We start from the raw sequence: 16,826 nt of genomic DNA, 5'->3' as shown, positions 1-16,826 counted from the left end.
AAAAATTACAAAATTTAAAATTTCAATAATAAAAAAAAGTTTAATGAGATGAAGTTTAAACTTTTAAACTTCATTCAGATTTTTTAGTTACAAAAAAAATTAATTATAGAATAGATTTGTACTTATTTGCAACAATACCACGACAAAAAATATGAAAGTGAAAAAAAAAAAGTAATTGTTTTTTAAAGAGTGCCACATATCCCCTGAAGACTTTCATAAACCTATGGGGATATGCATACCACACCTTGAGAAACACTTCCCTAGAACAACACACAATTATTATATTGAAGTATTTATAAATATAACATTTATTTAAAAAAAGTATTGCAGTGACCTATTAAAATGATTTAATAATTCCTAAAATTTGGGGAAATTGTGATTTTTTTTTTTTTCTCTCCTGTAGTGCTTTAGTTTTAAATCTAGCTTACATGGCATTTGAAAGGTTTAACTACTGTGTTTGAGTGAAACTTCAGTTTAATATAAACCCAAATAATCATTTGACTTTTCGACTTTCACATTAAGGTCATCATCTGATATACACATGTATACAAAGAAAAAAGCTGCACTGCAATCTGCATGTTATGATAAAATTACATTGATTTGGTCAACCATTAAAACTATTGGCCTGACCTTCAGTGGGAAAAAAAACTTACTACATCAAAGCTAGAGTCTTGTTATTATTATTATCTATTAGGCTACAAAATAAATTAATCTACAGAGCAACATGTTCACACAAAAATTACTCATATAAGTACACATATATATTCAGGTTATATTATATTCAGGCAATGACAATCAAGGAAAAGGAGTAGCCATAGTATTCAACACAAAATACGAGGCTAATCTTCTTGAATGGCAGTCAGTCTCAAGTAGAGTAATGTGGGCAAATATGAGAATGGGGAACTGGACAATGAGACTTATTTGTGCCTATGGTCCCACAGAAGGTTCTACTAAGGTAGAAGTGGAGGAATTTTTTGAGGCTTTAGAAAAAGCAACTGACACAATGAAAAAGTAAAAGTTGGTCCTTGTTGGGGATCTAAATAGCAGAGTAGGAAATGATTGTGAGACATACAAAAATATTTTGGGAAAATTTGGAGGAAAGAGCAAAGCAAATATCTGTTGGATTTCTGCTCAGGACATGGACTGGTTATTACTAACACCATATTCCAACATAAAAATGTGCACAAATTCACATGGAGAGAAGAGGCTAGGAATAAGAAAAGTCTCATTGACTATGTTATTGTTGATAGTGATGTTTTTCCCCCTTGCAAGACACCAGCGTGTACAGAGGATTTGAAATTAGAAATGATCACTATTTAGTCTTGAGCAGGATAAAATTGAATTTCATATTGAAAAGAATAACATGTAAGAAAGTTTTAAAGCAAATAAAAGTTGGGCAGCTCTCAGATGTGAACTGTAGACAAAAATACACAAAGATTATTGAAGAAAAAATGAAAGGGTTTGAGAACAGGAATCATACCTTGGAGATTCAGTGGCAAACTCTGAAGAAAACATTAATTGATTCTGCAAGAGAGGCATGTGGTGAGGTTGTCTGCAAGGATAAAAAAAAATTAGAACTCCCTGGTGGACACAGGAAGTTAAAGAGGCAGTGAAGGAAAAGAAGAAAGGATATCAAAAGTTCCTGTCAAATAAGTCAGCTTGTGATCTTAGAGAATATAGAGACAAATGCAAGAATGCTAACCACTGTGTAAAACTAGCTAAACAAAAGTCATGGGAGGACTTTGGCAAGAATATAGAAAATAAATATCAAGAAGGTGGCAAAATATTGTGGAGGTTGTTAAAGAAGCATAGGAATGGAGGAAAGAGTGCTGTAAAAGGAGTTAGAGATGATAAAGGTGACATGAAAACGGTAGAAAAAGATATCCTTTAAGTATGGAGTAATTACTTTGAAAAACTACTAAATGAAACAAGCAGTGATGACAGCACAGTGGTAAAAAACACTGACCGGGCATGCAGTCAGGAATACAGGCAAAACTCTCACTGTGGGAACCAAACATGGCAACAGTCACTTCAAGAGTCCACTTAGTAGGTCTAGTTGGCATATTCCTCCAACTAGGAAGATATCTCTTTGCAATGGGAATGCTTGCAGTTGCTAGAAACTGGCCACACACCATGAAAAGGTATGGTTGACTTGACTGGAAGTGGCTGTACATTGTGGAGGGGTTGGGAGTTGAGGACTGACCATATTTTTATACTTAAATGAATTTTTTTTTTCTTTTCCTGAATTGGCTTCCTGTCTTAATTTATGTGTGTGTATGACATTTAAGAAAATATAGTTCATGAGAAACAGAACATTTATATATTGTAGGGCAGTTGAAAATAAATACTATAGGGTTCCTTCCTCTGCTCGTTAGTGTTTCCCAATCCTCTTTCCTTCACTTTGCTGTGTTTCCTAGAATACTGACAAATTTATTGTTAGTATTTGGTTGTTAACAAAAATGTTAAGTAGTGGTTTTGTTGTTAAAAATTAATTGTTGCTTTTACTTTATTTTCTACCTTAACAACAGTTCTTTAGAAAAAAACTTTGTTTTCAGATCTCATCACATGTGGGCATTTATTCAGTCATTCTTCCATTACTAACATTTTAAATAGAACATTTTCACCAGTGTAATTGGTATTTCCAGTAAATTGTTGTTCTCTGCAGTTGTTTTTGTTCCTTAGTCATATTCATTTCTGCATTCTTGTATAAGAATATGAACAATATGATTGACTTTTTGTCAATGATGCTCAAGTTCCTTGTTCTTTCTTGTTAAGATACTCATCATCATCATTATCAACAACCATGGGTCCAATGCCCGTAGGTGTCTGCTGCCATCTTGATATGATTCTTCCATTGCATTCTATTTTGTGCAAGATGACTCAGTTGGTGTATAGGGTTTCTGCACCATTTGATCATCGCCCCATTCTCTGGTCTTCCTCTTTTGTTCTTTCCTTCAATCATTCCAAACAGCAACGTTTTTAATTTTCTCTCATCACTCATTCTACATATATGGCCAAATAAGACGTAGTTTCCTTTTGATTATTTTCTGGATCAGATTTTCTTTTGGTTGTATTCGTCTGTAGATTTCCTCATTGTTCACTTTCTGTATCCAGCTTATTCTCAAGATCTTATGATCTTTCTATAGCACTTCCTCTCAAATGCCAATATCCTCCTTTCAGATTCTCTCAGGAATACCCAGGCCTTGCATCCATAGAGCATGCTGCTGATGATACAGGTTTCTACAATGCACAGTTTAGTTTGCATCTTTATAGCTTGGCCATATTTTGTCCATGACTTTTAAAATAGTTGTTGCTCTGGCTATTCTGATTTTTATCTCTTTTTTGGGGTCCAAGTCATGCGTCATGTGGCATCCAAGATATGTGAAGTGTTCCACATTTTCCAGTTGAAATCTGTCTATCGTAACTCTGTTCAGTAACTCCCGTTGTCCGAATATCATTGTTTTAGTTTTTTCACTAAATGGGGTGTATGGAGAGGTAGCACCTTAGTATCGATGTCAGCCGCTGATCTCAGGGTCAGGATGTTGGGCTCTGGTCCTCACATACACTCAACTCTCACTTATGGCTCCAAGAAGTTGGTAGTGCACACCAACGGCCACACCCCGGTAAACCGCCTCGACTGGCAGACTAAACTAAGTGAGGGTATCAGCAATATAGAATGCTGTAAATAGGGAATGTCACTCTTTATGTGCACGAAGTCTGGAATGGCCAAGATGACAGAAGAATCAACACTGGCTGATCAAGGGCATGACAGCAAGATGTGTGGCACATCGAGGGCACACTCCTGACATCTAAGAGATTTGTGGCCAGCTGTCATGGAAGAGATTGGAGCCTCACCACGTATTTATCCATTGTCAACCATGAAACACACCATGTCACAATATGAAGTTAGAGATGTGGTTGAGACTCCTGCAACCATCAGCTCTTATAGTTACAGGGAAGAAGAGCTTGAAACCGAAATTGTAAGACAAGAACTACTAAGGTAGTGTATGAAGATAATATCCCAAACCCTCCAGGGAGGATATTCTCAGATGTCCCTTGTCTGAAAACCAGGAGCAATCTCTTGAAAATAGTAACATGGAATGTCAGAACACTCTACGAGGCAGGGCAAATTAGATAACCTATTCCAGGAATTAGAAGTGATGAAGGCCGATATTGCAGGTATCAGTGAATTGAGGTGGACAGATACAGGCATAATAATAAGAAAAAATCGCACTATAATCTACTCTGGCAGTGACTTATACCTTAATGGAGTAGCACTTGTCCTAAGTAACAGAATTGCAAAATCTCTACAGGGATATTGGCCCATAAATGACAGAATCAGAACAGCCAAAATAACTGCACAGCCATTCAACCTGTATATTATCCAAGTATATGCACCAACCCAAGATCACCCAGATGAAGAGTTGGAACAATTTTATGAAGACATCCAAACTGCAATCTCCAGTGCTAAGTCAGATGATGTTATTATAATGATGGGCGAACTAAATGCAAAAGTGGGCTCGGAAAAAATCTCATTTTGCATGGGAAACCAAGGGCTTGGAATCAGAAATGAAAGAGGTGAAAGATTAATTCAATTCTGTGAAACAAATGACCTAATAATTACCAACACATTGTTTAAACATCCTCCCAGAAGACTATATACCTGGAAAAGCCCTGGGGACATCTATAGAAACCAAATTTACTATATAATAATAAGCAAAAGTTTCCAAAATGGAATAACACAAACAAAAACATATCCTGGAGCAGACATAGAATCGGACCACAACCCAGTGATTGCAAAAATTAAAATAAAACTTAAGATACCAAGCCAACCATTCATAAGAGAAACTTATAATTCAGACTCACTTAACAACCAAGAAGTTAAAGACTTCTTTATAAAAGAATTCACAAAATCCCTTAACAAGTCTGACACCACAACTCACAGAAAATAGAACACCAATTGATGAAATTAACATGAACTGGCAAACATTCAAGAATAGCATCAATGAAGCAGTCAAAAATACACTGCCACAATGAAAAAGGAAAAGGAATAAACCTTGGATGAATGAAAAACTACTGACGTTGATGGAACAAAGAAAAAAAGTTAAAGAACAAACCTGAATATAAAAGCATGAATAAAGAAATAAAAAAAGAATGCAGGAAAGCCAAAGAGGAATGGATTAAATATAAATGTATAGATATAGAAAACGCAGAAGCAGAGAAATGACAAGCAGGACAAATACAGCAAACCATGCAAGTGTCATTAGAGACTCAAGAGACCATATTCTAATGGATAGAAAAGAAATCATGGAAAGATGGATTGAATATATAAGGAAATTATATGAACAACAAAGAAATTATATTCCTAAACAGACTGAATTAGAAATACCATCCATTTTACTCTATGAAGTTGAAAATGCCGTTAGAAAACTAAAACCACATAAAGCTGCAGTAATAGATAACATCTTGGCAGAATGGTTGAGGGTGCTCGATCGAGGAGGACTGAAATTTTTAACAAAATTATGCAATAAAATATATGAGACTGGATTTCTACCCAAAGATATTAATCACTCAATTTTTGTTCCAATTCCCAAAAAATCAAAAGCTACAAGATGTGAAGAGTTCGGGACAATCAGCCTCATCAGTCAAGTATCAAAAGTCATCCTAAACGTTATTCTTGAAAGAAATAAAATTAAAATAAACATAGAAATAAATGATACACAAAGTGGCTTCAAGGAAAATGTAGGTACAAGAGAAGGTATTTTCAACATCAGAACCATCATAGAAAGACATCTTGATAAACAAAAAGATGTGTACCTCTGCTTCATAGATTACAAAAAGGCATTCGACAATGTCCAACATGAACAATTAATTGAAATCCTTTCAAAATAGGCATGGATGGAAAAGACATTAGGCTATTAATTAATCTTTACTGGGAACAGACTGCATCTTTGAGAATAAATAGAGAGACCTCAGAAGAATTCCCAGTTCAGAAAGGTGTGAGACAAGGCTGTGTCTTTTCTCCGATTCTCTTTAACCTGTACACAGAAGAAATATTTAATAAACTTAGTAACCTCAAAGGAATCACTGTAGGGGGCAGAAATATTAATAGCTTAAGATATGCAGATGACACTGTTCTTCTAGCTGAAAACAAATATGACCTCAAAACTCTTATAAATGAAACCCTCAAGTATAGCGAACAGTATGGCTTCAGTTTCAACTTTAAAAAGACAGAAATCATGATAATTTCAAGAGGAAAGAAAATACCAAAAATATGCATCAATATAAAAGGAAATAAATTAGAACAGGTGCAAAAATACATATACCTCGGACACTTGATCACAGAGAATGGCAGGACAGAAAATGAAATTAGAAAAAGGATTGAAATTGCAAAGCCAACTTCCAACAGGATGAAAAATCTACTAACATCTAGAGAATTAAATCTGAAAACTAGACTAAGAATCTCCAAATGCTACATATGGTCTACATTATTATATGGAGTAGAGACATGGACACTCTCCAATCTGAGTGTAAAAAAACTGGAACCCTTTGAAATGTGGATGCTGTGAAGAATTATGAGAATATCATGGAAAGACAAATAAAGAGGTACTAGAGATGGCAAATGTAAACAGGAGCCTGATGAAAGAAATTAAAAAGAGAAAAGTCAGATATTTTGGACATATTCTGAGACATAACCGCCTACAAAGGACACTTCTCGAAGGAACTGTTGAGAGAATGAGGAAGACAAAGACTGGAGTGGATGAAAAATATAGAAGACTGGACCCATCTCTCATATGTGGAATGCAGCAGAGAGGTGCAGAATAAGACATGGTGGTGACACATGGTAGTCAATCTCCTGGAGGGAGAAGACACCTGACAGGAGTTTTTTCAAAGTTGACATTTAGTCCATATCTTTTTCCTTCTGTGTATAGTGTTTGCAATGTCTGTTCCAGCCTTGCTGTGTCTTCTTCAATCAGGGCGATGTTAAGATACTATCAAAACTAAATATTGGGTTAAAATTATGCTTGGAATGATTGTTTCAGATGAGAGCATGCTGAAACATTTGGTTGTGCAGTTGTGGTTTTCTTTAGTGTAACCTCTTCGGGTCTGTTTGCAATGCAATAGGTAGGGATTAGGAAAAGTTGAATGTCGTTTCACCTGGCACCATCGCTACATAGACGTATAAACATATATAGAAAGAAGAAGAGGAGGGGAAGGAAATAGCTTCATTTTCTATTAACCAATTCAGTGGAGAAAAAGAAAAAAATGCATAACTGTATACTTTTTTCCCTACCCCTTCAGGTACCTTCAGAAGCCTTACCTTCATCTGTTCAAGAAGGAGAAGAATATTCTTCACCTGAGAATTCTGCAAATAATCCACATTCATCTAATGAGGTGAGTTTCTATTATAAGTAATTTTTGGATTTTAGATTGTGCGACTACCTATTAGAATTGCATTGTTCATCACGTCTATATGTATCCAAGGTGAAATTTGAGATATCTATGGAAAATTTCCAAGCTGTGTCAGTATTTTGATGCTCCTATTTTAAATGAATTACATTGACAGCATGAACTTAAAGCAGCTCTGTGATCTTAAAATAATGGTCATTCATGCATTGCAGGATAACAAGACATAATTTCTATTCTGTAGAATTACCTTTCCCCTCCCTCTGGTCGGTAAAATTGTTTTTACAAGAAAGTAGAGTAGATTCTTCTTGCTTACATCCATATTATATCCAAGCATATACAGTTTTAAATATCTGTGCTATAACTTTGCAGCTGTGCTTTTTGCATGCTAAGGGCATTTAGCCTCATCCTACAAATATGGAATGTTTAAAAATATGATAATTTTGTATACTACAAGATGAATTAAGTTATTGACTTAACTTCAAGAAATCTCAGTATTTAGCTGTACGGTTCCAAACAAAGTCACCTTCTTCCTTTTATGATGAAGAAAAAAAAAAAGATATGCTTTTTTTTTTTTCAGAAATGCTCACTGACATGCCAGGGTCCCTTTTGTGGAAACAGGCTACACCACAGGAAGGTCCATAATGAGGTAGGGTTCAGACTTTACAGGATAAAGCTGTTGTGCATCACCTGTTGGCTCTTCAAGGTCAGATTCAGATTTCTTGGTAGTTGTAAAAGGTTGTTCTTGGCATATCAACTGATATATCCTGCTGACTTATTCTCACCATAGGGTAGCTGTGGTACTGATGAAAAGTCAAGCAAGACAACTTCGTGGTTATAAGTCTGTAAGCGAACTAGATACTTTTTATTGGACTTAAGGCTCGTCCTACCAGTGTGTCAATTATAGTGGTTTCTGCACCTAACATAGATAGACCTGATTAAGATAGTGAGTTCTATGAAACCTACAGACTGTTTGGGGCTGTTTTCATTCTAGGAGATTTTTCCTGTAGAAGTGGAAAGAATGATAGTAAGGCCTGCCACACTTAGGCCTTACTGTCAAGGTAGGGTATTGAAATTCTTTTCACATCCATAACATATCAGATTGCTTTTAATTTTATTCAGTTCATCTAACAAAAGGGAATCAGAAGAGCAGATCATATGAACTCTATGTACAAGACTCTTAATAATACCCATTCTTCCATCATGAATGTTGGAGGATGAGTGAATGTTTCTGTCAGTAAAGGTTGGTTTCTGATAAACTGAAAATTCATCATCATCAGTGGGATTATGAATTATTTAGGTATCCAAAAAAGGGTAGTCAGTTAATGGATTCACATTCAGTAGTGAATAATTCATAATTATTTACTGACAAATACGTTCATTTGTTCTCCCACCATTATTCATTACAGAAGATAGCTATTATCAAAAGTCTTGTAAATAGAGCTCATATGATCTGCTCTTCTGATTTCATTTTGTTAGATGAACTGAATAAAATTAAAAGCAATCTAATATGTAATCAGACAAGTCTAGCTTTGCTTTTCATGCTGTTGACACAAAACACAGAGTTCTTTGAAACCAGACAAAACTTCTTCATTCCAGCAAGTTCATATTTGATTATTTTCTTGAAATATGTGAATATTTTTAATTATTTTTTTATCTACACAACTTTCTCTAATTGTTCCTTTCAACACTAATAGTGTAATATCATATACTTCAGCTGCGACCAAGACATGATCTAATTATTGTGATTCATTTAAAAGTAAAATATTTTTGCTATTTAGTTACAATCTATAGTCAAGATAGCAAATTAAATTTGGAAATTGCAAACAGAATAAGCAAAGCTGGTATGGTGGGGAGCCGTTGAATAAATTTATGTGGAATAAGAGAGCAATTAGTTAAAAACACAAAAAACAATATGCAAGACAGTGTTCAAATCAGTTTTTTAAGTTATGTATTTGAGAGTTGAGTTACAAATAAAGCACTTGATCAAAGACTAGAGATAACAGATATGAAGAGTTCTGAAAAAAAAAAAAAAAATTAGAAGTGAACAGGTAACATCGATTGAAGAATCATCATTATCATTATCAAATTCCTGGCATGTACCCTCAAGGGGTGTACAGGATATTATGATAGAACTACATGAAAAACTTACATCATCACTAACTTCCTATCTACAATTTTCCTCCAAATCAGTCTGTTACCTGTCAAGACTTGAACATTATCAGATCTTATATTTCTGTCTTCTAAGGCACTTTTTACTGTATCAATCCATCTATGGTTTTCCTCTAGGTCTTTTTCCTGCTAGCTGGGCAGAGAACATTTGTTTTGCTAATCTTTCCTGTCTCATTCTGTTAAAGTGACCATACCACCTGAGATTAGCTCTGCTAACACATTCCTGGATGCTAATAATGTTAGTTCTTTATTGATATCCTTGTTTTTAATATGATATTGCCTTTGATGTCATCTGGTCATGCCCATAATCTTTCTCAGGACTCTCGTATTTGCAGTCTCTAGTCTTTGATCAAGTGTTTTATTTCTGACCCACCTCTCAGATCCATAAGTTAAAATTGGTTTGAACACTGTCTTGTATACAGATAATTTAGTGGTTTGACTAATTTCTCTCTTATTCCATTAGGGACAATTTTCATCTGGTTCCTTACTATACCAACTTTTTTGATTCTGCTCATTATTTACATATTTAATTTGCCATCTTCACTAAAAATTGTGCCTAAATAGCTGAAATGTTTTACTTGTTCTGTATGATTTTTTTCATTCACAGTGCAGTTGATAGTTTCAATGCTTCTGCCTATTTTTATTGTCTTTGTCTTGTTATTGCTGACCTTCATACCAAATGTATTACAACAGTTATTCAATTTAGTCAGGGAATCTGGCAGACTTCTAGTGGATTTATTTAGAATTATAACATCATCCACATAAAGTAAAGAGCTGAGATTAACATCTCCAATTTTGATATCAGGTTTAATACCACTTTCCTTCATAATGTGATCATCATCAAATTCCTACCATGTACCGTCAAGGGGTGTATAGGATATGTTAGTACTACATGAAAAAATTACATCATTACTAACTTCCTATCTACAATTTTCCTCCAAATCAGTCTGTTACTTGTCAAGACTCCAACATTATCAGATCTTATATTTCTATCATGTAAGGCACTTTGTACCGTATCAATCCACCTATATTTTGGTCTTCCTCTGGGTCTTTTTGCTGCCGACCTGGCAGAGAACACTTGTTTTGCTAATCTTTCTTCGCCCATTCTGTTTAAGTGACCATACCACCTGAGATTAGTTCTGCTAATGCATTCCTAGATGCTGACAATGTCAAGTTCTTTCCTAATATCCTTGTTTTTAATATGATATTGCCATTGATGCCATCTATTCACGCCTATAATCTTTCTCAGGACTCATATCTACAGTCTCTAGTCTTTGGTCAAGTGTTTTACTTCTGACCCAGCTCTCAGATCCATAAGTTAGGCAGAATCATTGAAAATGTCAACTGTGTTGTGAATGGAGAACCTGTGGAACAAGTAAAACATTTCAGCTAATTTAGTGTTCCGACTAATTTCTCTCTTATTCCATATGAATTTATTCAATTAACTTCCCACCACACCAGTTTTGCTGATTCTGTTGTCTATTTCCATATTTGATTTACCATCTTCACTAAAAATCGTGCAAAGTAACTGAAATGTTTTACTTGTTCCACAGGTTCTCCATTCACAACACAGTTGACATTTTCAATGATTCTGCCTATTTTCATTGTCTTTGTGTTTTTATTGCTGACCTTCATACCATATCTATTACAACAGTTATTCAATTTAGTCAGAGAATCCTGCAGACTTGTAGCGGATTTATTTAGAAGTATAACATCATCTGCATAAAGCTAAGAGCTGACATTAACATCTCTGATTTTGATATCATGTTTAATACCACTTTCCTTCATGATGTGATCCATATAGATAATGAATAACAGATGGGATAATGTACATCCTTGTCTCACACCAGATTTAACATTAAACCATCTTCCTGTACTTCCTTCAATTCTAACTGCTGACTTACAACTCAAATAAAGACTAAGTATTGCTTGATATAATGCTTAGTCTTTATTTCCTTTTTTTATATATGGGTACTATGAGAGCTCTGCTCCAGTCATCGAGAATTTATCTCTCTGTCCAGGCTTTCTGAACTATGCAGTGTAGCCCCTGTAAGACTCTTATACCACTATACTTCAGCATTTCTGGTCGAATATCATCTACTCCTGCTGCCTTTCCACATTTCAAGACTTTGATGGCTTTTTCTACTTTAAGTATGGATATATATTCCTGACTGCATGCCTAGTTAGTGTTTTTTACCACTGTGCTGTCATCACTGCTTGTTTCATTTAGCAGTTTTTCAAAGTAATTACTCCATTCTTCAAGGATATCTTTTTCTCCCATTTTCATGTCACTTTTATCATTTCTAACTCCTTTTACAATACTCTTTCCTAAATTTCTAAGGTTCTTCAATAACCTCCAAAATATTTTGTCACCCTCTTGATATTTATTTTCTATATTCTTGCCAAAGTCATCCCATGACTTTTGTTTAGCTAGTTTTACACAGTGTTTAGCATTCTTGCATTTGTCTCTGTATTCTCTAAGAGCGAAAGTTGACTTATTTGCCAGGAACTTTTGATATGCTTTCTTCTTTTCCTTCACTGCCTCTTTAACTTCCTGTGTCCACCATGGAGTTCTAATTTTTCTATCCTTGCAGACAACTTCACCACATGCCTCTCTAGCTGAATCAATCAGGGCTTTCTTTAAGGTTTGCCACTGAATCTCCAAGGTTTGATTCCTGTTCTCAAACTCTTTCATTTCTTCAATAATCTTTGTGTATTTTAGTCTACAGTTCACATCTGAGAGCTGCTCAACTTTTAAACACTTTAAAACTTTCTTACATGTTATTCTTTTCAATATGAAATTCAATTTTATCCTGCTCAAGACTAAATAGTGATCACTTCCAATTTCAAATCCTCTGTACAGTCTGGTGTCCTGCACCAGTGAGAAAACATCACTATCAACAATAACGTAGTCAATGAGACTTTTCTTATTCTTTGCCTCTTCTCTCCATGTGAATTTGTGCACATTTTTATGTTGGAACATGGTGTTAGTAATAACCATTCCATGTCCTGAGCAGAAATCCAACAGATATTTGCTATTATTATTAGCTTTGCTCTTTTCTCCAAATTTTGCCAAAATATTTTTGTATGTCTGACAGTCATTTCCTACTCTGCTATTTAGATCCCCAACAAGGACCAACTTTTCCCTTTTCATTGTGTCAATTGCTTTTTCTCAAGTATCAAAAAATTCCTCCACTTCTACCTTAGTAGAACCTTCTGTGGGACTATAGGCACAAATAAGTCTAATTCTCCAGTTCCCCATTCTCATATTTGCCAACATTACTCTACTTGAGACTGACTGCCATTCAAGAAGATTAGCCTCATATTTTGTGTTGAATACTATAGCTACGCCTTCTTTTCCTTGATTGTCATTGCCTGAATATAACTTTTTGTATTTATTGCTCAGAAAGATCTCACCAGTTTTTGTCTTTTTTGTTTCAGTCACCCCTATTATGTCGATCTGGTACTTATCTAATTCCTTAGCTAGCTCCATTTCTTTGGCATTCAGGCTTCTTATGTTGATAGTACCGATCTTTAACTCTAGTGATGTTCAGTTGGGGTTTGTTTTCAGATTTGTTATAGTAGCTGACTTTTCGCTGTTCGCCCTGGTTCCATGGCGAAAACAATGGGGCCTTGTTTAACCGGGCGATGCCCCAGCTGGCATTAAATTTTGTCATGTTGTACCATCATTTTTTATTTTGGTTTAACCAATAAGAATACAATTTGGTCGACTAAATCCCAAATTTCCAGCCCATCCTCGTTCGTTCAGTATCCAGGTAGATACCCAACAGGGTGCACCACGAGAAGGTGAGGATTGGACATTAAGTCCGAAGCCCTGGTCGGTTCTCCGCATTCCTTTAAAGGCGATGTGGAGGTCTTCTCTCAGTTATACAGCTTTGACCCTTAAGCACCCCCCCCCTAATATGATCCATATAGATAATGAATAGTAGCTGGTATATGTATCCTTGTCTGACACCAGATTTAACATTAAACAATCTTCCTATACTTCTTTCAATTCTAACTGCCGACTTATAACTGAAATAAACACAAAGTATTGTTTGATATGATGTCCAGTTGATATCATACACAACAGTAGCATTTTGAAAGCTTTTTTCTTGGCATCTTGTCGTATGCCTTTTCCACATCATCTTCTTTTCAGCCATTTTCTCTCAACTGCTGGACGAAGGCCTCCTCCAGTTCCTTCGACCTTTCTCTATTTTTGGCAGTGGATGACCAATTTTTCTCAACAAAATTTGACAATTCATCACTCCACCTTCTTTTAGGATATCCTTATCATTGTTTCCCTTCTTTTGGAATCCAGTTTGTTAGTATGGTGTCCATCACTCATATTCTCTTCTGAATAGATGTCTGGCCCATTTCCATTTTAGTCGCTTGTGGTGAAGAATGATGTTAGTGATATCAGCCTGGCTTCTTATCCAGGTGTTTCGTTTCCTGTCTTTTAATGTGATGCCTAGCATCAACCACTCTCGATTTTTCTTTGAGTTATTGCTAGTGCTTTTGTTAGAGACCAAGTTTCACAACCATACATGATGACTGGAAATATACACTGGTTAAATGTATTCCTTTTTAAACAGAGTGGGACATTATTGTTATGAAAAATGCTTTTCAATTTACTGAATGCACTCCAGGCAAGTTGAACTTTTCTATTTATTTCCTTTTGGAGTCCACAGTTTAGATCAGTGAGAAGACCTTTTCCAGATCTACAAAAACTTAGGTACAGATCCTTGTTGTATTCCAACGATTTCTACTATTTGTCATAAAGTGAAAATCTGATCCTGACACCCTTTATTTGGCCTGAATCCAGCTTATTCCTCACCAAGCTTCCCTTCCACATTTGCTTCTCAATTATATTTATATAAATCTTACCAGGAACACTTAGTAAGGAAATACATTTTGTAATGCTCACAGTTTTATTTCCTTTTTTGTATATATGGGTACTATAAGAGTTCTACTCCAATCATCTGGAATTCATCCTTTTGTCAAGGCCTTCTGAACTATGCAGTGCAGCTACTGTAAGAATTTTACACCACCATATGTTCTTACTTAGAAAAAGGCTTCCAGTGACTTTTTTGTTTAGCTAGTTTTACAGTGTTTAGCTTTCTTCCATTTGTTCTATATTCCCTAAGAGCACAAGCTGACTTATTCACCAGGACTTGCAATATGCCTTCCTCTTTTCCTTCACTGCCTCTTTAACATCCTGTGTCTACCATACAGTTCTAATTTTTCTATCCTTGCAGAGAACCTCACCACATGCCTCTCCGGCTGAATCTTCAAAGTTTGGTTCCTGTTCTCAAACTCTTTCATTTTTTTCTTGAATAATGTTTGTGTATTTTAGTCTGCAGTTCACATCTGAGAGCTGCTCGACTTTTATTCACTTTAAAACTTTCTTTTATTTTCTTTTCAATATGAAATTCAATTTTATCATGCTCAAGACTAAATGGCGATCACTTTCATTCACAAATCCTCTGTACACTCTATTGTCCTGCACCAGCTAGAAAACATCACTATCAACAATAACATAGTCAATGAGACTTTTTTTATTTCTTTCCTCTTCTCTCCATGTGAATATATGCACATTTTTATGTTGGAACATTGTGTTAGTAATGACCAGTCCATGTCTTGAGTAGAAATCCAAAAGGTATTTGCCATTATTATTAGCTTTGCTCTTTCCTCCAAATTTTTCCAAAATATTTTTTGTATGTCTGACAATCATTTCCTACTCTGCTATTTAGATCCCAAACAAGGATCAACTTTTTTTTTTCATTGTGTCAGTTGCTTTCTCTAAAGCCTCAAAAAATTTTTTCCATTTCTACCTTAGTAGAACTGTAACTTTCACAGCTTACACATAGCTGTGAAAGTTATTTAAGTGTGGCTAATGCTCATATTCTGTTAAAATTATTTATTAACAGCGACCTCTCCTTTCTCTCTTCCTGCTCTGCTCCCCAGTCACGTGACTTGATGATTGAGATTGGTTTTATGTAAACAAGTTTCAAACAAAATCTCAAGTTTAGATGGAAAGGATGGTCTGTTTAGGATGGCAACAAAAAAGATTCAGAAAAAGATGAGATTAATGTGGATTGATATAGTTAATAGTGACTTAGAATAGTGGTTCCCAAATTTTTTTGAAACGGGCACACTTTTCAGTGCAAATTTCTGCCATGGCCCACCTGTGTTCTTCATGTGGAACTCCGTGTAATTAACTGTAAATTTATATGATTTTACAGTTTATATTACATTGACTATATCCAAATTCTATAACAATATATATTTTTATAGTAAAAACTGACAAAAATTAAAAATTTAAGAGAGATTTTAAATTTTATTATGCTAGTACCTTGTTTTCGGTGTGAAATTTGAACCTGCTTGGAAGCACAGAATTTGTTTATTTATTGTTGGCAATTTGAATGAAAAGATTTTTAGTAATAAAATTTATTGGCATACTTCTCTCTCTCTCACACATACACACCGTACACTGTTTGAGAAACATTGACTTGGAAGACTGGCATATAAAAATTTAAATTATCTGAGATGTTATACATCAATTTGAAAGAAAATTGGTTAAAATAATGTAAACTTAGTTATGTAGTATTATCATAGTACTTAATAGTGATTTAGAACAGGGATCTCAAACTTTTTTTCAGACTGTGACACACTTAGCAATGTACTCCTTATGTGCTACTTGAGAGTACAAATGATGATGATATATTACTTATCCTCTCTGGTGAGATTTTACACACAACTCTGAAAACTTAAACAATCCTTTAATTTCATTGTACTGGCACCTTGATTCTGAATTTCATGCTAAAGTTACTTATTTCTTTCTCTAATCATTATTACTTTGAATAATCTTATAATAACTATTCGGAAAAGTTAAAGAAACACATATAGTGCAAGTCTCCAGGATTCACTAACTAAATTGAATAACAGCTGTAACAAATTTGGCATGAAAATCAGCAATAAAAAGACAAACTATGAAAATAGACAGGAGCATAGAAAAATTTCAGCTATTTAGGCATGGGGGAAGTGAACTGATGGCATCAATGGCAGAAAGGTGATATGGCTACTTAAATAGAATGGGTTAGCAAAACAGGTGTTTGATGTCTAGATGGCAGGAAAGAGACCCAGAGGAAGACTAAGGTCTAGATCAGTGACGGCGAACCTTTTAGATTTGCCCCCCCCCCCTGCGATCAAAAGAGAAACAATTGTTTACATATTTATTTATTTAA

The 16,826-nt window shown here is 35.0% G+C and overlaps 1 protein-coding gene across 1 annotated transcript in view; it reads left to right on the top strand.

Annotated features, from left to right (window-relative positions):
• The window catches only part of LOC150101312 (tyrosine-protein kinase Fer-like), a 272,304-nt gene that overhangs the window by 87,542 nt on the left and 167,936 nt on the right, over positions 1 to 16,826 (top strand). Inside the window, exon 10 of the mRNA XM_090400764.1 lies at positions 7,303 to 7,395. Coding sequence (XP_090256890.1) covers positions 7,303 to 7,395 — 93 coding nt within the window. The remainder of the gene's footprint in view (positions 1 to 7,302; positions 7,396 to 16,826) is intronic.

The sequence above is a fragment of the Typopeltis vanoorti genome, chromosome 11 (assembly GCF_054136105.1).
Source record: "Typopeltis vanoorti isolate ZY-2024b chromosome 11, IOZ_Tvanoo_1.0, whole genome shotgun sequence".
Lineage (NCBI taxonomy): Eukaryota > Metazoa > Arthropoda > Arachnida > Uropygi > Thelyphonidae > Typopeltis > Typopeltis vanoorti.
This window is presented reverse-complemented; position numbering and strand designations above follow the sequence as displayed.